Source organism: Gossypium hirsutum, chromosome D01 (genome assembly GCF_007990345.1).
Source record: "Gossypium hirsutum isolate 1008001.06 chromosome D01, Gossypium_hirsutum_v2.1, whole genome shotgun sequence".
Taxonomy (NCBI): Eukaryota; Viridiplantae; Streptophyta; class Magnoliopsida; order Malvales; family Malvaceae; genus Gossypium; species Gossypium hirsutum.
In genome coordinates, this window is record NC_053437.1 from 3,186,741 (window position 1) to 3,210,566 (window position 23,826).

At 32.2% G+C, this 23,826-nt stretch overlaps 2 protein-coding genes across 8 annotated transcripts; both read right to left on the reverse strand.

Annotated features, from left to right (window-relative positions):
* Positions 1-481: 481 nt before the first annotated feature.
* On the reverse strand, positions 482-12,737 carry LOC107936180 (molybdenum cofactor sulfurase). Of its 7 annotated transcripts, none has more exons than XM_016868860.2 (22): positions 12,507-12,733; positions 12,238-12,336; positions 11,694-11,752; positions 11,299-11,459; positions 10,906-11,063; positions 9,409-9,502; positions 8,182-8,284; positions 8,008-8,053; positions 7,337-7,375; positions 7,111-7,267; positions 6,092-6,194; positions 5,564-5,680; positions 5,123-5,200; positions 4,915-5,016; positions 4,594-4,693; positions 3,714-3,824; positions 3,022-3,086; positions 2,552-2,703; positions 2,050-2,282; positions 1,240-1,376; positions 1,003-1,113; positions 482-912 (listed from the first exon to the last, which is right to left on the reverse strand). In XM_016868860.2, exons 1-22 carry the CDS (start codon positions 12,613-12,615, stop codon positions 802-804), a joined length of 2,445 nt encoding a protein of 814 aa, XP_016724349.1. In that variant the 5' UTR covers positions 12,616-12,733; the 3' UTR covers positions 482-801. The 7 variants fall into 7 exon arrangements, 5 of the variants coding, with proteins under 5 accessions (XP_016724349.1, XP_016724348.1, XP_040942716.1 ...); XM_016868859.2 differs by having other exon boundaries at positions 9,409-9,535; XR_005909167.1 differs by lacking the exon at positions 482-912 and adding an exon at positions 1,850-1,863 and having other exon boundaries at positions 1,012-1,113; positions 9,409-9,535; positions 12,507-12,737.
* Positions 12,738-19,287: 6,550 nt separating this feature from the next.
* On the reverse strand, positions 19,288-20,836 carry LOC107936166 (scopoletin 8-hydroxylase). Its single transcript, XM_016868841.2, has 3 exons — positions 20,285-20,836; positions 19,857-20,202; positions 19,288-19,750 (listed from the first exon to the last, which is right to left on the reverse strand). Exons 1-3 carry the CDS (start codon positions 20,782-20,784, stop codon positions 19,499-19,501), a joined length of 1,098 nt encoding a protein of 365 aa, XP_016724330.1. The 5' UTR covers positions 20,785-20,836; the 3' UTR covers positions 19,288-19,498.
* Positions 20,837-23,826: the final 2,990 nt, after the last annotated feature.

Sequence of the window (23,826 nt, forward strand, 5' to 3'; positions counted from 1 at the left end):
TTGTTTTTTCATAGTTAAAGATTTTTTAATGTTTTTTTTTTGTTTTATTAGTCACAAAAATGTTAGCACTCGAAGATGAAATGTCTCCTTCATTTTGATGATATTTTGAACAAGATTAATGAAATTGAAAATAATAATGATGGCATGTTCCAGGACTTGGATTCTCCAATTTAAGCGAAATTGATATTTCATGCACTTGTGTTTTACACTTTTACTTGTTCAATATTTTAACAATAATATTTTACTTGATGCTTAAAATAAAGTAAGATATATTTATTTCATGATTTGCAATCTATTTACCAACGATTGAACTGTTTATTCCTCAAAATGAGTATATAAGTTTTTCTCATTTCTCATGTTAATACATATATTTACCAACGATTGAACTGTTTATTCCTCAAAATGAGTATATAAGTCCATTTAGGAAGCAATCATGCTAAGAAATGAATCAAGTTGCAAATGCTCATCATTTTGCTACATGTAAATCAATGTAATATTATTTTTATATATAATACACTTTGAACAGCAACGAACTCCAGAGTTGGCTGGAACATTAAGTATTTCAGACGACTTGCATCAAATAAAGCAACAGCCTTTGTTTCAATATTGTAATCAAGATATCTGTATACCATTCGTCATTTGACATTTATCTCTTTGCTAGGAATGGAATAACAAAAAATTGTTTTCATCCTGTCTGGCCCGTGGTCGTGTTATGTAGGAATGTGTATGCCACCGTATTCGGAGTATGCAATATTCCCTATACGTGCTTCTATTATGTTCTTGTTTTTGTTTTAACACCTGTTATTCCGAATTTGAATGAACTTCATCTCCTACCTTAAGCCATGAATTTGTATCCAACCTAGCCTTATTACCAGGATCGTACCTCAGCAATATCCCAAACAAAATCTTCCCCTGAATCAACCGAAACTCAATATCACTCACATTGCAGTTGAAAAGCCAAAAAAAGCTAGAGACATCGATTTAGATTTATGATAAGCTAACCTTTACTCTCCTGTATGATGCTAGAGTTGCCAAAGGTTCATTTGTCTTCTTAACTTGTCCTGTTTGCTGATAAAAGTTGATCATCTGGCAACGGTTGCAACCACCTAATGACTGATAAATAAGATCGATGTAAGTTTATATATATTGGATTTTTATAAAAGAAGGAAAAAAGAGAGAATATTGACATGCATTATCGTCTGGATTGAGGTAAAATACAATTAAAGATGGAGAACTTACACTAAAATATGTGTTCCCAATTCTAAGATTTCTCCATCCATCTTCAGCATATGGTTCGCCTCCAGATATGACAAGATTGGGCCGAAATCTCATCGGGTTGACGTTAGGTGGGGCACCACAAGAGAGTTTTTGAGTTTCTGAAGACCACAAAATTAGTATGTAGATGTAATGTATCACTTTAAAGGACAGAAGAATTAATACTGAAAGGAGAATGCAATAGCATGATGACTTGACCCAAAAGCTCTGATTTAAACTGAAAATTATCCCTTTGCTAATATAGAGATCAGTGCAAGAATCTAAAATGTGATGTATGTGAAAGTTGAACAAAAGTATTATAACATGATTAGAGGAAAAATGAATACAATAAAAGTAACATAAATTACGGCGAGCCACACTAGTGTGCCTACTACATATGCGTATATTCATTTATATCTTTTGTGTGGTTGGGGGTTGGAGGATTGCGATGTTTGAATCAATCTAATGAGCTGAAAAATGTTATATAAAATTTTTTTGAAGCAATAGTCATTTGGAAGTGAAAATGCCATCAAATAATAGACATAGGAAATTCCAATAGTAGAAGCTGCTGTATCGTAAGCTGCTATAGACTCACTGTTCTTTAAGTACCTGTGTCCGGTACACATTTGGACATGCCAGGGTAGGATTTCCGGAACATATGAAAAGAAACAGAAAAAATTGTGTTGGACAAAATCATACTGAATGGATGATGTTCACTAAAACCACGAAGAATCTAAACTGAATGCCATTTTCAGCTTCTTGCATGATAGTAAACGAGTTCAGTGAGAAACATACTTGAGCATAGTCTGTTGTTGAGGTCGGACACACTCTCCTCGGAAATCAGTAGGAACTGAGCTTCATTTGCGAAATTCACCTTACTGTTCACATCTCTGCACATACCCATACTTCTGTTCTTGTTCAAAGAGAAGCAATACTCGGACTGGCAACAGCGCACTAAAGTACAAGGTTGACCAACAGCATCACTGAACCATTGGTTGATTTCATTTTCATAACATTGGACTTCATATCTGATAAATCAAGAAATAACAATTAAGTTGCAACATTCGAAATAACATTTCAAAATATAGGAAATCGGCCTATCCATGGTCTAACCCATGTGACTCCTCTACAGCCCACCATTCTCCGTAAATATTTAACCAACTAGTACTTTAATGGAAAATTTTTAACTGTAAGAACTTTTGAAGCTCGAAAAATAAATGCAAATCACACTCCAACATATTAAATAACATTACATAATAAACTAGTAAAAATGAAGATTGGTATTATCATATCACACCTTTGGTTCTGCAAATAAAACTCTTCTTTCCCAGGAAGATATGAATCGGAGTCTAGTTTGATCTGCAATTTGCTTTTGCAATAGGGTGACTCTACAGACAATATCTGCTGATTGAGGTTAATGAAGGTTTTAATAAGGAACATTTCAGGAACCTACAAAACAAAACAGGATAAAAATAATTTATCTTAAAAAATCATTTAGGAAAAAAATTTCCGTCCAAAAATAAATATTCAAATGCATTAAGACTTTTTTCAGCAAAATTATCAAAGAAATAAAAAAGATATAATTTTTTAAGGGAAAATAAAAAATAGAATTTCTAAGAAGAATATCATCTAAGCAGGCTGTGAACCACCATATTTTGCATTGCATAAAATGCAAAATATTAACCAATAATTAGGATAAAAAAAAACATAAAATACAAAAACAACATGCAAAGGTACAGGACTCTTCTAAGCAAAGAAACTATTAACCTTCTTTTGTGTAAGAATTTCACCGGTCAAGCTTTTAAGAAGCCATTCTCGATCATACTGCAAACCTGCATTGACAGGTAATATAGTGAACAGACCTTTTAGATCTATATCATAGACAGAGAAAGAAATCAGCAAGCAAAGATCTTCCATGCATGTGTGCATAAAAAAGAACAATGAGGGATTTGACATTAGAATCTTAAACAGAAAAGCATTGTTTATTTTTCATTCAGAGCATGCACATGCTTGGGTGAGATGCAAGACCTCAAACTATGGCTAGCATATAGAGATGGAACTAGCTTCAGTTTTAGGTTAAGGTACCATATATTTATCCCTTTGCTCAGCAACGCCTGGTTCCTACTTAAATCTATTGCTAATAGGAATCAATAGGCCTCAACTGAACTAAAACAAGACCATAGTATACCATTATCATGACAATGTAGAATTTTGTGTAAAAATTATGATGGAAGAGATCATGAAGATGCAGTGTTTTATCATATACTTTGGCCAATATAAAGATAGTGTTCTCACCATGGGAAATAACATACAAACATCAAAAACCATCAACTTGGTTATAAAAAGTTCAGTTTGAGCTTTTGGTATATTAATGGAAGGAAAATGAACATATGGTGTTGGTTTAACCATTAACTATTAAACAAGCCTATGTCCTAACCATAAAGATAACAAGAGGTTACCCGTATTGCTCAGAGGCCAACTATTCACACTGAACCCTGCGCATGATTTTATTGGATAGATGGTTATAGACTTAAGGTGGCAAGCAGAACTTGGTAGTCGATCTTCAAAGCCTGTAATTCAGAAACAACAAAATGTTAGCCGCAAATGCAGAAATGCCAGTAGCAGAATATCGACGTAAATTGTCATTTTGATAATCATGGGACTCCATGCCACATGATTAGAAGAAACTTCGATGCCATTTGCAACATAGAAACAAAAGCCTCCCCCCCCCCCCCCTCTTTTTCCCTTGAAATAAAAGGAAAAGCAAACCAAAGTGATGCACCATGCTAACTTAACTAAGGATGTACAGTGGTCCCTGTAAAACAGGACATCAGAAGTGTACAGTTATCACAGTACCAAATAAGAGAAATTTATGAAGAATCTACATAGAAAATCAGAATCCATCTAAAATAGTACTATATAATAGACGAGCACAATGTGAGGTTTTTTGGAGCATCTACCATTGGCAAAAGTTTAAATAATACAAGATTGTTTCAATTTTTCAAATTTCTGTGGTCTATAACAGTCTAAAAGAACTCATATAACTACATTATTTGGAGATTACTGCCTAGTGTTTGTATAGACTTGAGATTTTCCCACACACTTCTGTACTCATGCATTCTTTTTTCCTCCACTCTTCTTTCAGTTAGCTTATTTCTGTTTATTATAATATAGATATTCATGATACTTAAATTGAACTTATAGCTGTGATTATTATTAGTCTAATAACATTAGTTTACAGTGGAAATAATTTGGGAAAGGAGCAAAAGAGAGTTTGCAAATCTAATATGTACTTTATATTTCATTGGAGATATAACATGAACCAAAACATTAAATAACCTTCAGTTGGACATGGAATTGACTTTGATCTGAGCAAGTACCGTTTCTCAAACTCACTTGGCATGGATATGAAGGAACTTCTTATAAAATCAATAAATTTCTGTAAATTGGGAGGAAAAAGGGAACTGTTAGTAAATACAATCAAACAGAAAGAATGTCAGAAACATGCAACAAATATATCTGAACTAGTTATCATCTATGGCAACACTGAAAATCAACAGTCCCCACAGCTGATGCATCGATATAATAAAGAAAAGATCACCTATTTTTTCTAGACTAGAAATACAGGGCAGAAAGCAAAGGTAGCAAAAGAACAACTACCTTAGCATCTTCATAAGTTGACATGTAACCAAAAGATACTCTAACCGCTCCAGTTGGTTTTCCATTTATTACATCATTGTCATCCCAGCAAACATGCCCAGCCTGAACTCAAAGCAAGGCTTATTTTACTTCCAGTAAACAAAGTCCCTATACCTCAACCACAAAAATATAGTAAAAAGATCATGAACCAACCAAAAGAAAGGTATACCTCTAAGTTAGAAAGAAGATCTGAGTGAGATAAGCCAAGATATTTTGCACAAGCACCAGGATTGCAAAAGCATCCTGTCTACAACAAAACAGCAAGGGAAAGACAAATGAATTATTATCACTAAATAAGACACATGCAGTCAATTATTTCTTTAATCTTCCCCTAGATCAATAATTCCCAGTTTCCTAGAACATTGTTCAAGCAAGCCTCAGTTAAATTGATACAGTAAAAGTCACCTCATGTTAGTACGAAGCATTTTGTGGTTATGAACAACATATAAAGATGTTTGCATACTTCTCTTGCCCAACTACTTAAGGTCTGAGTATTTAAGAGCCAGGGAGAAAAACACAAAGGCACTTAGCAAGCAATCACTAAACCAGAACATAAATCACTGTTTGTTTATATCATTATGGTTTCTCTACAAATTGTATCAGTGTTTACCCGTAACTGAATTCCATATAAGGATGCCAATTTTTCCACCTCCCGATGTCCAAACCAAGAGCCATCTGGCCTTTTCAGGTTAAACGAGACAATAGAGCCACAGTCATGCCTAGAAACCTACAGGAAGAGTTGCAAACCATTTAGAACTAGTTAGTAATTCAAGAAAATTAAATGCTAGCAAAGAATGGAAAGCACTATCAAAGCAACTAATGGCCTCAAGCTTCAAACATCTAAACAGACCAGACTACACAATTATAAACAAAAAAATTGTATCGGCATGCCACACGCAAAGTAACATGCATTGTTCAACCTGAAAGAACTGTGCATATGACATGTATCAAGTAGGAATATTGAAATGCCTCGAATAAAATGTATCTTAAACTGAAACCAAGAATAAAGGAACATAAGAAGATTCCAATCTTTTTCCTTTTTCCATTTTGAGTACATCTGAAGTTGTCATAACATGCTACAATTCATGCTTATTTGGGGACATATAGTCTCTCTACTACTTTAAGTCATGTGACCAACCTTCAGAGGACAATTGCCATAAAGAGTGCAGACACTTTCTCCATTTTCATGTCGCAAAGCTAGGAGCTTCCTCTTCAAAAACTTGGTAAGTGACATAGTATGCCTGAAAGAGAACAGTGTAAGACCTGGGGGGGGGGGGAGAGGCCAATATGCTAACAGGAGGCATCCCTATAAATTACTTTAACAAGCCATGTGAAAACAAAACAGTAATATAACATAATGTCAGAACAGAGGAAAACATTTGGCAAAGACAGATTTATATAACCCTCTCTGAAGGAAACATGATTTACAATTTCACATTGATAGCTTGATACTGATCAGAAAATGTCAGAAGTACATTGTCAATAAAACCCAAAGCAAAGCAGAATTATACTCCTGCATATTCTACAGGAACCGTAGTGCAGGACCAATGCAGAAAAGCATGATTCATAATATTTAGCAGGCCCGTTCTTGACATTTTTGGGCCCTAGGAAAAACAATAAAATGGGGTTTTAGATTCCTTAAAAGTTGGAGAAAACTTTTTTTAGCTCCCTTAAAAGTTGGTTTAAAAAATTTTTGGCCCCTTAAAAGCTAAAAGAACTTTTTTTGGTCCCCTTAAAAACTGGAAAACAATATTTTGGACCCCTTTCAGCCATGGGCCCCGGGCGGCCGCACCTCCAGACAACCCCCAGGGCTTGGCCTGATATTTAGTTATAGAAGCAAACATGCCAACTTCGGCATTCTATACTTGAAAAGAATCTTGAGTTATTTGCAAGATTAAACTTGAGAGAATAATCAAACAATGACCATCATTGGCCAAAAAGAAATCAAAGTCATGAAATTCTTATAAATAACCATGCATGGGAAACAGAAACACAATATACAAGAAAAATAGTCATGAAAGAATAAAGAGGAAAACGTTCTATCATGTGAACTTTCACAATGATGTAAGATATATATAATAGACAATAAACTTAAAGCTTGATAATCCTAATAGAACTTTGAACTTTTCAGAGATGAAGAAATCAATTTTCGCATACCAGCACATTGCAGATGTAGTGAGGGTATTGAATATCTTAAATCCATGACGAATAGATGCTATGCTAAGAAATGAAATGGTGCCATCCTCAAACTGCTCCTCAACACCTTCTCTTCTTCTAACAAAGTCAATGTCAGCAATTGAAGCAGCAACAGTGCCTGTAAAACTTATAGTTAATAAAACAACTACATTAAATATATCCATCAATAAGACTTGTAAGTACAAACCTCCACTGAAATAGGTCTTCTTCAATAACTTAGCAGCACCTAAAAGAAAAAGAAAAGGAAAAAAGGATATTAGAAAACCACAATGAAAAAGACTCCCTGTTCTTAAACTTTGTTTTACTTAATCAGGAATTGTCTAGATGTTACGTGAAGGAAGAGAAACATAAATCAACCAATAAATGAATGCCAAAACCCATTTTTCAATGGGAATGAAAAAACTCATTATATCTATTTCTTTCACAACTCATCAAATGTTTCTATTTCCAGAAATTACTAGCTAGATCCAATTTGAAAATCAAACTGCTATTGTCAGGGGTGATCCATATTGTCAGAAACAGTAAAATCAGCCGTAATTGAATGGGAACCAAAGGCAATGTCAACCAATCTCGATCTTTTAAGGCAGAAAGACTCATTCTTTTGAAAAAAACAGAAAACAAGAAAGAAGAGGGAAGTCCAAACTCCATTGTTACAATCAAAGAAATAAAAGGGTAAATGAATGATGCTTAACAGAAAAAGATTCCTTTCTTCATTACAGCAAACCAATTAGACACATGCACATGCAAAAATATCTAATAGCATCTATCTTACTATTGTGTAGTGTGTACAAAAAACTCCTAACACCACCATCAGGGTCTAACTTCAGAAACCAGTAATCTACAAACTCAGCTACTTACCATTTCGAATTATGAGAGCACCAAGTCCAGTTGGATAGCCAAACAACTTCAGGAAAATGCAATGGCAAAACAACATTACGTAAGATTAGGTTCTTCTGGTTTGCTCCCTTTTCAGGATAAAAAAGGAGTTAATATTTACCCACCAAAAAGTTCAGAATGGTCTTATACATTTACCTTATAAAAAGAGATTACAACAAAATCTGCAGGATAAAGTGACAAATCGGGAGGTTGTGTTGCAAAGCCCTTTGCAGCATCGATTAAGACCATCCAATGTCCCCTAATTATAAACAATGGCCAAATATATGTGACGGGAATAGACAGAATCAATTCTTAAAAAGCTAATGTCTAATAGGTTACATACAAAAAGCACATCTAAAATGAAGTCTTCATAGAAACACAAGCACATTTAAAAATAATGACTTCAAGTATCAACATAGATTATGAGTGTTTAGTTATCTTTTTAAGCATTACATTAAATAAACTTCTAGGTCTAGAACTTTTCTACCAAATCGGAGAAATTATTAGGTTTCTTATGTTAAACATAGGTTTTATACAGCTTTCCCTTTTGCATGATTAGTAATAAATTATGCACCACATTATCAAAGTAGGACTAAATTTTAGAAACTTATAAGGCAGAAAGAGCTTCAGGGCTGTGTTAAGCTATCACTATTAAACTTCCTCATGCCTGTAATGCCTTTTATAAACAAATATAAACATGTTGGTACCATCTTCGGTCTTTGTTGCAGAAAGCCACTGTTATTTTAAGTAGTCCAACGCATTTTGGGGAGAAAATTTTCAAGACAAGATAATTAAGCGCTTTTCAGTTTTTATTTTGATATTTGCTACTTCGAAATTTCTAGACATTAAGAGCAAAGAGTAAAGTAAAATCATATCTGACTACAACATAACATATTTACACATAATATGCAGCTTCCTTGCCATAGAAAATAAGCCTATTCATAGAAAATAAGCCTATTTCAGCTACAGCTACTACTCTTAACATAAATTTTCCTTAATTACTAATTTTTGTTGAAAATGAAAATGATTAGATTACACACAGACCTCTAAGATGGGAAAATATTGCTATCCTAGTTGATCAAGGATGATTTTTTAGTTAAATTAACAAAACCTACTTAATGAGAAAGAAAAGAACTTATGGGGAAAATATCATATTAAAACTGAATTAAATGAGCAAGAAAATCTCAGTTATCACAGACTCCTTTGTAAATCTGATTCCTTCATCTTTTCCCCATTTTGGTTAACCTGAACTGTTTATTTCATTATGGTTTATGTGTTCAGAACAGAAACTGCATAGAAGTTGCCCTTTCCAGATCAGGCCACTGTTATTAGAGGTAAAAAGTAGACAAACATATTTAGAAACACAGTATGAAAGCTACATACTTTGAATATGGAGAGCCTTCCAAAATTTTTTCTGCATTTTGCTTAACATTATTCACCAAATCAAGGCTAAATCTCATTCCAGAGAAATTGCACTCTGAGGGGAAGGCAAATAAATTGTAAGCATCGCCTGCAACAATAAGAAAAAGATATGACGCTAGAAAGTGGCAATGACAAAAACAAGGACTCCATATGCTTTTCTTCTTCTTATGTAATTATTTGAAGAAAAAAGTTATTATGGTTTTTCAAAAACAACATTTCCATTTTCTTTACTCATGCATCCAATAAGATAAACCTCTTATGTTTTGTATTTACTAGTAGACCTCTTATTGTTGAGCAAAAAATACCGATAAGAAAGAAATACTGAAATCCTTTTGGAAGTCTTCCATGTTATCATTTTTCACTCATTATTTATATTAGTTAAATTGGCATTAGTGATCTATATGCGAGAAAAAGAATTCCAGCATGCAGTCGACACTAATAACAGCCAAAATTATCTTCACAAGAAGCTCAATATATGGTACCAAACAGAAATCCAACGTTTTGAAATAAAGTTACATGTACAAAAGGACAAATTTTAAACTGAATTAAATCTCCAAAATGACAATATCCTAGAATTGACTATGGATCAAAGATGTTTTATGGAAATTTCGCTAACCAAAATAACAACCCCAGAACAATAGAAGAGTAACAATAGAAGAGTTAAGTTAAAGCCAGAAAACAGAAAAGAATAGGTTTCTACAAGAACTTACATGGTTTAGCATGGATGAGAGTAGCAGGGTTTGCAAATTAACAAATAGATGGATGCAGTAAGGAAATCCTAGAGATGACTTCTATCAGTCTGACCTAGACAAAATTCAAGTTTTATCCATAAACTAAGGCAGAAGATACAGAGTCATGCTTCCTGAACTCTTATCCATTTAATCCTTTAAATAAAGCTCACTTATAAATGCACTAACCAAGGGTTCATATCTTGGGATCAGGCTCCCCTACATTAATTTTCTATCTATTACTTTCCAGCACATCTATCACCACCATCCATATGCATAGGATCCAAACGTGATTGGTGAACACATACCTGTGAACAGTGATTAATGTGTATTGGAAAGTTACAGACAAAGAATCAATTAAGGAGCACCCGACCCCTGCTGAGAGTTACTAACAAACAAAAGGTAATAAACTTCCTAATATAAAATAGCACACAATCAACCCACCAAAATGTAAAGGAGATTTAAATTAAGCTATCTAGGAAAATGAGATCCTATTGCCAAAATGACCTTGACCATGATGATATGTGCAACCACACATAATATCCATGCATTTGCATAAAGTTCCATAGTCAAGAACTTTTATCTAATGGCTTCTTTCAGCTAGATATCAGGTATAGAATTCACCAAAGGAGACCCAAATTAATATGCAAATATTAGTTATTTCACCCTGAATCATTTCTCTAACAGGTATCAGTAGTAAATTAAGTTAACATATTTATCCAAATGTTACCTGTAAGCTCCCCTTCCAAAATTTTTGCTTCATTTCTTATCTGCACTGGATGCTGTAACACCTTACATGAAGTCAGAGAGCTTCTAGATGCTCCATCCTGATCCACAGCCTCATTTATATCAACTGCAAAGGCTGCAGCTCCTTGATTGAGAGCATATCTAATAAATTATTAAGGACACACAAAGTTACAGATTCAAGAATATTAAGAGAAGGAACAAAAATGCTGATCCTTTTCTGTCATATAATACACAAAACAAAACATACTATAAGTAATATCACTGTGGATATAAGATGAACTTAGAACAGAAAAAAGAAAACACACATACACACAAAACATGACTGCACTGGCCAGAATTTATGATAGTACTCCCAAAACTAGAAGTGGCAGGATACTCTCTAAGACCAAGTACGCTATTATGATTTTCCATTGTGTACATAAAGGTGCTCTTACAGCTCCAGGGAAAGTTCTCCCCTATGAGTTTCAATGCAGCTGTTGCCCCAGAAGTGAATATACATTTATAATCCTTTTGAGAAGCATTGCAGTAATCGAGGACCTATATAGCAAGAAAAATATACAAAAATAAAAGACAATTATTCTGATACCACAGGTTAAAAAAAATGATAATTTATTTCAAATTGAACTAGAGCACAAGTACCAATACCTATAAACTATTTATGACTTCATAGACCAAATAAAACCAGGCCATTTGAAATGTAGAAACTTTAAAACAAATTTCAGCAAAGAAATAAGAACAACAGAAAACAAAGTAAAGTAACATTCGTGGTACCTGTCTGCGTGCTTCCCTTACAATGTCACTAGTGGCTGAACTAGAATCACTTTGGCTATCTTATAGAAGTAGTCAAGAAGAACATAAGGCATAGTTCTATATAAGACCTATTATTTCTAAGCACGAATAAGACAATAAATTATGACCCAAACTGAAACAAGAGAAGGAACCTCCAGCTTTTCAGCCAAAAAACACATCAATAATCTGAGTTACTGCAATGTCACAATCAAAACAAACCAAAACCAGTACCAGATATTCCTAAAGGGCTTGTATTCCCAAATCATGGTAAGATAATACTTCTCAAAACAGATTAACTGAACAAATTTCTAGCTTTTCCGTCCAAAAATACAATGCAGGATAAAAATCAAAACCAAACTAATGCAGTGCGGATCTTGCTAAAGGGATTTTACTCAGTGCTTTAAAGAACTCATAATCATTTATAAGATTAACATACAATAGGGAAGACATTAGTCAATAAGAATAGTTGGAATTTCATCGAATTTCAGAGAAAAAAACAATACCAGCTTTTGAGTTAAGAGGATACGAGGATTTCCATAAACAGTAGTCGTAAGATCTTTAAAGATAGCTTCCATCTGCAACTCGGAGTAAAGGGTTGCTCCAGCATGATCCAAATACACAGTATCTACAGTACCCAAAGCTCAAAAATAGCTAATCAAAGTACCCAAACCCAAAGCATCAAACAAAAACTCGAAATTCCAACTCTATCTTCTGAAATTTCAATTATTTCTTACTTGAAACAATAAAAGGAATATAAAATATCAATAAAAATTTGAATAAAGAAAAAAAGTTGACCTTCTAATCGCTTGAACTCGGTGGAACGAATTTCGTCGATGGACTTAGGGGCGTTGGGGTAGCCGTAAAAGTCACCGAATTCCTTGAGAAACTCTTCCTGGCCGTCCATTTGCAGAGAACTTTCAGGGTTGGGATATGGTGATAAAAACAATAATGTTGACCAGCAGATAGATTGGAATGAGCTGAGGGTACTTGTCCTCTAGCTTCTTCCCGAGGAACTAGCTCGGGACGAGTCAGAATTCAGAAACGTTTAAGAATTCAGACACGTTGCCTCTATGATTCTATTGGGTAAATTTTACCAAAGGTCACTCATATATTAGTAAGTTTACATTTTAGTAACTCCATTTGAAAATATTGCAAATTGATCATTGAACTATTCGATGGTTACAAGTTAATCACTGGCCCATTAAGTGCTAATAGATGTCAAAGGTCGGGACAGGTAGTTTACAATTTAGTCACTCAATTTCAAAAAGTTAAGGTTGGTCATTGAATTATTAATAAATTTGCAAATTTATACTCTGGTCACTAAATTTATGCATCATCACTCCCTAACCCAATAATCTAAACAACATAATAACAACTCACAAGCGCGATCAAAGCATACAAAAACATAAATAAGAAAGAGGAAGAAACTCTCATATTTCAATGAGCTCTAAATAAGACCTAAGAAAGCAAAGGGATAGGATAAAATTAGAGAAAAGATAATCAAAATATGTTTTTAAAAAAAAGATGCTCAAATGTACTAGATTCAATAAGAAGTTAATCAGATAATTTCAATCAAAGAGAAAGTTCCATTGAGAAAATGAACATATCGGAGTTAGGTGACCAATCATCAACAATGGATTAAGATCGCAGAGCATCTCCATTAGGGCTTTAGGTTTAAATTAGTGGAGTTTTAGACCATTTCAAGAAAAATCAAACCATAATTTTGAAAAAGGAGGGGAAAAGCTCTAGCTTAGTGTTATTCTTTGTAAAGGGAGGAAGCCAAATGGTAGCAAGATTACTAGAATACAACAGAGAATAAGGTAATTAAAACCTTAAAACTTTCGTATAGCTTAGCGACCAACTTGTAACATTTTTTTTTGAAATAGTTGAGTGAACTTGAGCTTGGTTTAACCTATGATAAATTGCGAACTAATGATCATCAAACATTTGTCAGCAACTTAATGGCCTAATGATTTAAATGATAATTTTTGAATGATTTAGTGACCAATTTTTAACTTTTTGAAATTGAGTAATTAAAGTGTAAACTTACTAATATAGAGTAACCTTAGGTATAGTTTACCCATTTTATATTTTATATAATCTTTTAGGCAGTAACACTAATATCATATAAATTTTCTTCTCTTTTTTCTTCTCTAGAATATATATTGGTTGAGAGGAGGCCGATTTCTTCAAGAGTTATCTTCAAAGTGTTGTCCTTCGAGAGCCAATTAACTTCTCAACGAGTGATATTGTCCTGAATTAGGGTTTTGTTTCCTAACTCTGGTGAAAACTCGAGGGCTTGAGTTAGTCTGGAGAGACAAACAAATTCAATAAAGTAGGAATGCTTCGTTGAATACGGTTTATGCATGATACACAACCACTTATTAGGGAAAAGTGAACATTTGGATTTGATAGAGTTTGAACCTATACCTTACAAACATATAAAATACTTGTAGGTGACTAATGCTACCACTAATTCTAATAAAATATGGATATGGTTGCTACTAAATTAAGTGAATCTTGTTTATTTTTTATAGGCGCAATTTATGTCGTAAAAATATCAAAATTTGGGGTAAACTTGTGCAAATTGTGGCATGAATGATTGTAATTAAGGCATAGGCGACACGTGAGGACTTTTGGATAAAGGCAATTGCTATGATATTAATTTTAGATAATAGTTGTTTTGTAATTTGTATTTAATCAGTTTGGATTTTTATTATATTAGATGATTTTGTTAATTTTGGATTTTTATTATGTTTATCTTCTATTTTATTTTAGGTACTTATTATTTTAGAATATTATTTTGGATTATATATATCATTATAGAGACCTTCTCTCTCTATATTTTTATATATTTAGTTGAATTTATTAGAATTAGATCAAATTAAGATAATTTATACATTTTAAAAATTATTTTTTAAAATTATGATTAAATTAATATAATATGTAAAAATTGAGGGTTAAATTTGTTATTATACCAATTTTCTTAACTGACACGTCAACTTGTTCTTTGTGATTTTAACGAGAGTGACCAAAATGATTGAACTAAGTAAAATTAGTGCTTAAATTGTAAACCTTTTTATTTTGGGTGCCTAAAATTAAAATTTTTTATAATCGAGTGACTATCTATGTAAAAAAAAGAAAATAACAATTAAATCAACAAAATTAAAAGATATATAGCATGTGCATGCATTATTACTTTTAAACATATTAAATTATAAGGCATTTTAAAATTTATGCATATTATAGTGTATAATATATTATTTTTATAATATTAAAATAATATGTTTTAATAGCATACAATATACGATTTAGAATACATTTTTTTTGTATTAATTGCGAAAATGTACAAACTTTTAAAATAAATTTAATATTTTGTAATTAATACATACAATTAATCCGTGCATCGCACGGGATAAAAAAAACTATCAGAATACTAATTTAATAAAAAATATATTTCATAACTATAACTATTGTTGTTATAAGTAAAAAAATATTATAAAGAGTTAAAATAAAAGTAAAAAAAATCGATTTTACTAAGAATTTAACTGTTATAAGGAGAGTTTATTGTAGTTGATGAGTGTCGAATCCACCAATATAAACCTACGCCTTAAATTGTAAATTATGCAGTATAGGGAGTAGGGTCGATCCCTCAGAGACTGGTTTACAGCAAATTATTCCTTTCTTGACCAGATTTTTGTCGGGGCAGCTGTCGTGCCCAAGACATTCAGGGGGATAAAAATTTGAAAACCTGAAATTAACAGAAAAATAATGTCAAAAGTAAAAGTTGAAAACAGAATAATAAAAACCGTGAAATAAATATTAAGAAAAATTAATTAGAATGAGCTCAGCTTTAGGCGCGAATTTTCCTCGTCTTTGAACCGATCCTCAAAATTGGATGAACTCCTCTTTTCCAATAAGCTAGTTATAGCTACCAAGGACGCCTCGGACTCCAACTCTTCCTTGTGTAAATTAGTTATAGAACGTCCAATAACTAACTCTTACCGATCGAACAACCACGAAACGTTCGTGATTTAGAACTCCGGCAGCTTTGCGTTCTAAAAGAGCCTAGCTCGAACCAATGCCCTCAACCGCGTGGGACATTTAAATCCGGTTACTATTTCCCTTGACGGAACCAAACAGCAATCTCCACTTGGCACGCCAATGTGTTCACAGAAAACCGATTGGAAACGTTCCTTTTGGAATTCCAACTGTACGTCTAACCACACTAAATCAAACGACGTCTTTTTTGACTTAGTGTTGATCTGACTTTGTGAGTTGACAAAATCATACTCTTAATCCGGAGAAGTAATAAGTACTGGAATATTAGGAGTTAAATGGCTCGGGTTCGTAACTCACAGGTTTTGACGAGGCTAATTTAGGCCTAAGCTGAAAATGGGTTTAGTTGGCTAAGGTTTGGGGCATATTGGTATTGGAATAATTAAATAAGGTAAAATGGGTGGAAAACTACTGAAAATAAAAAGGGAATTTGAAAAAGGAATTGCAAATGGCTTAATTTGGTGGCTACTAAGAATTAATAAATTGAAGGAAAAGAAATTAAAGGCAGCAAAAGAATTCGTGACTAGAAGAGAGAAAATGTATTGAAAGATGAAAGCTTAATATTTTGATTGATTGATGAAATGATGAACAATACAAGCTCTATTTATACTAGTGGATTTACTAAATTAGGAGCCAACTAGTCATAGGAAATTAAGGAAAAATATCCCATAATAAAATAAATCCCAAAATATTATCCCACTAACTCAAAAATTTCAGCTAATTAATCTTGGAAAAATTCTTCTTTGGCCCTCCTTTGCTTCTTTCTTCAATCTAGCCCGATTGTTTCCTTTTTCTTCTATTTAGCCCCAAATTGCATTCCTGTACAAAATTTAATAAATATGGCAAAATTAGTGGTGCACTTTCATAAATTAACCAAATTAATTACATAAAATATGTAACTTTAGTATTTAATCAGTAGTTAATTAAGAATTAATAAAATTAATATTATACTTTTACAAATTTACAATTCGAGCCTAATACATATTTTTTTAACGTGAATCAAATTAAATATTAATTAAAATTTTCATTAAAAATCTAATGAAATTTATTAAAGTTGAGAAAAGCTAAAATTTATGTACACATTTTAATAAATTACAACAACATGACTCGAATTCAAACTACATTTAGGATCGTTCTAACTATCATATCAATATACGAGATTCTAAAATATATATTTATTTACGGCCAGAAAACCAAAATATTGGTCCACTAAACCAGAGGTGCTCATGGGCCGGGCCGGGCCGGACCGGGTTCGGGCCGAGCACAGGGAAAAAAATTTTGGCCCACATCCTAGGCCCGACCCAGAATATGGGCCTGAGATTTTGTCCAGGCCCGGCCCTGGAAAAAATTCTTAAGCTCGGCCTGGCCCGGTCCATTTTTTAATAAAATACTAAAAATTTATTTAAAAAATAAAAAATTTTAAAAAAAGTATTTTAAAAATATTTGAAATTAAAAAATTTTAAAAATATATATTTATTATATTCGGGCTGGGCCGGGCCGGGCTTGGGCCAAAAAAGTGGTGCATGAGGCTCATCTTGTTTTTTAAACGGGCCTCATTTTTTTGCTCAAGCCCATATTTTGGGCCTATATTTTTACTCAAACCCTCCTATATTTCGAGCAGGCCGTCGAGCCGGGCCGGGCTTTCCAACCCATGAGCACCTGTACACTAAACCCGAAGTTTACCCATAAATGGGCGTCTATTCTTTGTTCAACGGTTTCATTCAATTTTCCCAATCAATCTGCTTAACTAATTCGGTTGCCACATATTATCAAATTTGCCCATGAAGATTGTTATGGAAAACTTAGGTCTAAAAGTTTAGATTTTTATTTTAATTGGACATAATCTATTTTTATTTTTATAATAATATTACTACTTAATTTATCTTTACTAATTTTAAAGTTTCAATTGAGATAATATTACTATCAACCGAATCATAATTCAATTATAAATTTATTAAAATCTCTTTTATTTTTACAAAGAAGTAAATATCATTATGAGGAGTATTTTGAACTTTTTATTTTTATTTATATACATGTAGAACTTAATGAGTTTTATTCTCTCAATTTACCATTTAAACAAAAATGTATTTAATTTTTATATTAATTTTTTATAAATTTATTAAATAATTATTTTCACTCACATAATATGACATAGTGCTATTGATTCTAAAACAGTTTTATTTATTCAATAAGTATATAAATTTATTATCAATTTACCGTATAAACACTTTGGTATTGTACTCATAATAATATTTTATAATAATTTCTTTTAAGAATAAAAAACTCTTTGGGTATTTTACTCATAAAAATATTTATAATAATCTTTTTAAGAATAAAATTAGCATGGATGTTTTACTCATAAGATTTTTACTTAAAAATGATTTTAGAGTAGGATTCTTTTTCCCTTAAAACTATGGATATGGATATGGGAATTCATTTTTAATTATCACATATTTCAAATTGGTAAGCTATACAAAGCTGGTATTGGATTTTTAATATTTAAGTTTTTAATTATATTTTATAATTATATAAATTTTTACTTAATATAAAAATTTCAACCAAATAAAACAAAATATTATTTTTGAAATACATTATTTTCTCATGTTAAAAATTAAAATATTCAACATTTTATCTTTTAACTTTTTTCCAAAATTATTCAAAATAAAATAAATAATACCATATTAATAAGATCAAAAATATAAAAAAAATAAATTTTCAAAAATCAAGATTTAATTTTATCAAAAAAAATAATTATATTTAGTTCTTAATTTTTGCTAATATATCAAATAATTTTATAATATAAATTTAGTACTTATAAAATTTAATTTTTTTAATTTATCCTTAATTAAATTTTCCTTGAAACCATGTTTCATTTTTAAATATTTTTATAATGTTTTATTTTTTAATTATTTTTTTACTACAAAAGTTATTAGTCATCCTATTAAAATCCACGAAACAAATTCAATCATATCTTTTCAGTCCTTTTCCTCGTATTTTCGTTTTAGATGTATTCGGTGGATGTTTGGGGTTTGGCCAAGGCAATGTCTTTCGTATATTCTTCAAAATATATTATGCCCACCGCCCATTTTTAATAAAATAATAATTTAAACAAGTTATTATTATTATTATTATTATATTTTTATGTTTATTTTACAATTTATATTTAGGGTTCGTGACTATCTCTTTTAATAGTATTGTTTCTAAAGCTCGAATCTATATAATATATCAATAATTTAAACAAGTTTTACTAAATTAAAATTTTAGAAACTTATTTTATTTCAATTCTCATTTTTTAAATAATGCGCTCTCTTAATCAATTTTAATTTTTTATTATTGATCTAATCCTATTTCATAATAATTAGTTCTGATTATAATTATTTAAATGTATTATTTATAATTGTAATTATAAATATTAACTTTTTAAAAAAGATATAAAAATTTTTTTATGTTAAATCAGATTATTATTAATCAAGTCAAAGGCTGAAATAGAGCCAACCTCTTACAAAAATGCACAACATTAAAACTTTAAGCTTTTTTTATTATTTAAATTAAACAAACACTAATTACATAAGAAAAAAAAAAAAAAGCCTTTTGTCAAGCTTTAACGGGACGAAGCCGACCAAGGACTTTTAGTGTAGAAATCACTTTTAATTTATTGGTAGACGAAGAACTGTAATCCAGGAAAAATTCATGTTAAATGAATTTAATTTTTTTCCTTTGAATTTTAATTAAGCAGAATTAATTTTTGCAAAATCAAGTGATTTCTTGCCGTCATGAGCATTACTGAAAAAATTCTTCATATAATCAGCTAGCACAAACTCTTTGTAAAGAGTATTTCCATCTTTCTCGACCACTTCAGGTAAAGGTGCAATTTTTGCTGTTGCATTTGGCATTGTAAATATAGGTATCGATACTCTCGATTTTGTCCTTGTGGTACGGACTCTATGCTCTGCACTTTTGTACTTTCCGTTACTTAGTACCTGCAATTAAAATACAAATTAAAACGGTGTAATATTAAGTTTGAGTTTGAGTTTGCATTCAAGGGAAATAGGTCTTAAAAACCTAAATTCAATCTTTGGCATATACCTGTACCATATCACCAACATTGATGACTAAGGCACTGGGAACAGGAGGAATCTCTACCCACTCTCCCTTCTTTCCGAATTCCGAGTCATCTTCGATCTTCACATATAAACCACCAATACCATCTTGTAATAAAATCGTAAGTGTACCCATATCAGAATGACGTCCTACTCCGACGGTGAGATCCGGATTAGGACAGGTGGGGTAGTAGTTCATGTTAACCATTTTCTTATCAACGAGTACATCAATCATTGAGTCTTCCGGTTTCACCCCCAAATTTTCCAGCAAAACTTGAAGCAATTTTCTTACCATGCTCATTGATGTCCTCAAGTATTCAAGTGAAACATCCCTAAAAAAAACAAATAAAAGGTTTAGCATAAATGATGATAATATGAAAATTGGTTACTCGATAAATAGATAGATAATATCACCTGATCTCTTCAGGCCAATGTTGAAGAGCTTCGGCATCATTAGTATATTGCATGCTGATATAATCTTTCCATTCCAATGCTTTCTCTTTCTGTGGCACGAAGCTAGTCCCATACTTCACCAATGGAGTCGGACTAACGTCATCACGATAAACAGCCTTTTTCTCAGCAGGCAAGCTAAAGAAATCATGGGCGGTGTCCTTAAGAGACTCGAGTAGATCAACAGGAACTCCATGGTTGACAACTTGGAAGAATCCAAGATTCTCAGCAGCTCTAACAATTTGTTTAGCCACTTCGTCGTGCTCGGGGCCACCGAGTTTCGACAAATCAATCGGGGGATGCCCGTGTTTTCGAGCTCTATCTTTGTCTATTCGCTCTATCGGTGGTTGCATGTAAGCCTGTGGCACCGTCGACAAGCCCGAATCCACCATTCCTTTAACACCATTTCCATCTCGGACAACAAAGTTGAAAAGTGAGTTGCCATCGTCAAAACTTGGAGCCATTGGAGAAATTAGTTGAAGATTGAAGAAAAGGGTTTAATTGAAGGAAGATTGTTTGATTGGTGAGAAAATAAGAGGGAAAAAGTCTCGAAATATATAGAGAAGGAATGGTTGAAACTTTCTTGATAAGCGTGTAATTAAAAATTAGATGATAATTTTGACGACGTTGAGGAATTTTTAATCTTGAAATTTTGTAGTAAGACAAGATTCAGGGCGTTTGAAAATCAAAGGAGAGGCAAAATTTTTGCCTTTGATTGTTACGCAAACATGATGAAAGATTGAAGAATTTAAGAAAATATTATAGAATTGTGAGATTGAAGGCTCTCAATTCTCAAAGTCTATGCTAATCCACTTGCATTTGAGCCAATTATATAAATCAACTTGCAAGAGCTTCTCTTTTACATTTTTATTTGGTTATATCGTTAAGTCTTTTTTGTTCTTGTTTTTTTTCTTAGGAAATTGCTAAGTCTGTTTTATTTCTACCAATTTTTGTTTTAATTGTGTTAGACCTTTAATATTTACATATTATATCAATTTCATTCTAAATCTAAAAAATTCAACAAAAAGAAACAACTGAACTCTCCCTCACTCTCAACAGTACATAGCTCCCGACCCCTCATGTCAACCACCATACGCATGCATCTGCATCTGCATCTGCATCTTCAACTCATCCTTCATCAGATACGGAGACTTTTAGTTTGCTTATAACTGTTGGAAAGAAAAGGTAGGGAACAAATATCATATCTATATGTTTTAAGGGCTTGTACGAGATTCAGAACCTTTGTGAATGAAGAAGCCTGCTTGGGTTTTCATGTTGGTTTCAAAGTATCTGACTAACTAATTAAAATTTGGCTTGCGAAGCTACATTGCTTACTTTGATGCCATGATTTTTGAAAAAGCCTTCGGGCATACATTTCGTTTCAACTTTAATGATTGAAATACTATTAGAAGAAATAATTTCGTTCTTACTTATGTTAGAATAGAGGTTAGAACAGTACAAATTAAAGGTAAAGGAAAGTAAGGGGGCAAAGTAACGAGAAAATTAACACACAATATTTGTTAACTCAGTTCGGATGTACCAATCTTACTCCATGGATGATTTTACTCTACAATTCATCTAGATCAATTATTCTTACATTAAAAAAAATTGCCCACAAGTGACGCCACATTACTGCTTATTTATAGGCCTCTTTAAGTGATTATCCAATAGTATTTTAAGAAACTTTAAACTCTAATTTAAAAGCTAAAATCATCTAATGAATTATCTTGGTATTTATCACATAAAAGCCTTGATAAACATGTCTTAAATAGCTTAAAAACTCTCTCAAGGGATAAGGATAAGCATTTTAACACTTTAAGCTTCATCCTTCTCTTCCAAGTCAATAGACTAAAAGATAATCTCATTAATCCCATCTTCAACGTCCATACCTCCTCATTTGCTGCTAAACAAAATTAAAGCAAAAGCCATGTAATTAAAAACTCAAACATGCTAACACTAAAAACTTTAACTATACAAAATTATTATTCTATATGTTGTTCGAACTTGAAATAGAACAAAAGAAACAATCAAAGTTCTAACAATCTCCCTCTTTGACATTTTGACAAGATGAACAGCAAATAATTAACACACAATCTGAACAAATCAATGAAAACTAGAATATTTCTCCCCCTAAGAAATAGAACCATGCTCGACCATACACTTCCCTTGTCAATATGATTGGTCATCACATTGTCCACCAAGCATACACACATTTTCCGAAGTAATTTCAAGAGATATAGAGCATGACAATCCACACAAGTCCCATCTAGTATCAACAAAAACCACAAAAAGTAGCATAAAGAGAACACCACATAAGCAACAAATCAACATCTATCGTATCTACCGTTTGCTACACCATATCGACTCTGGCAAAGCATAAAGCAACAATCATTAACAATCACCATCCTCATTTCGAACATTTGCTGCTACTTCTCCCCCTTTTAGGCAAAGATGTCAGAGGAGCTCCCTTTACAGAAATTTTCAATTTTCAAGACAAATCTTTCAATCAAAGTTTGCTACTCTGTTACATCCTGCTCTATTCCATTTTTTGTTGTAACAGGATTAGAGACATAAGTATTTTCTTCATTAGCTGACTCATATTCCTCATGTACTTCCATTCACTACCAAATTCTACTAGAAACCAAATAAAAGAACTTGCCAAAACAAATCCAACCACCATATCGAAAATCATTCCACAAGCATAATTAAAACAACTATAATTAGCATAATTTGGACAGTGCAGCTTGCATGTCCATACAAAAATGGCGATGCAATGTGTATGGTGGTTGACGGAGGGTTGGGAGTGTGTATAGCCGAGAGTAAGAGAGGTTCTAGTTGTTTCTTGATAGAATTTGTAGAATTTTTTAGATTTAGGATAACTTGATAGAGTGTATAAATATTGGAGGATTAAATTTATTAGTAGGACAGTAAAAAAAACCCAAATCATTTTTTCATTGACTAAAATATTTTTAATTTTAAAAAATTGAGTGACAAAATAAAAAAAATTGATAGTTGAGTGGTCAAAACTGTTGAATATTGGCAATATCCCATATTAGGAAAAGATAGAAAGGGAGGGGATTTGGTTTGTTATATATAGAACCCCTCCCCCTTTGGTTGTATCATTCCAAAATCTTCTCATTTGTAATATTTCTAGAAGAAATATTAATTTGGTAGTGTCCGAGGACGTAAGCTAAATTGGCTGAACCTCGTTAAATCTCTGGTATTTTATTTCTTATTTGTTTGCTTATATTTAATAGCTTTATGTTGGTTATATTTATTTAGTTATTATTGCTATAAATATCTAAGTGAGTTCTGTCTAGTTGTTGGGTTTTAAGCGGGACCATTTGTGACCCCTCCAATTTAACTGGGAATTTTCTTAGTATAATTGTTGGCATAATAATTATCTAAATATTTCTGATAATATTGTTATTAATATTATCGTCGCTTCCGCAACAATTGGTATCAGAGCCAAGGTTTTGTAGTATGCTCTGTGTTTGCAGCTTAGT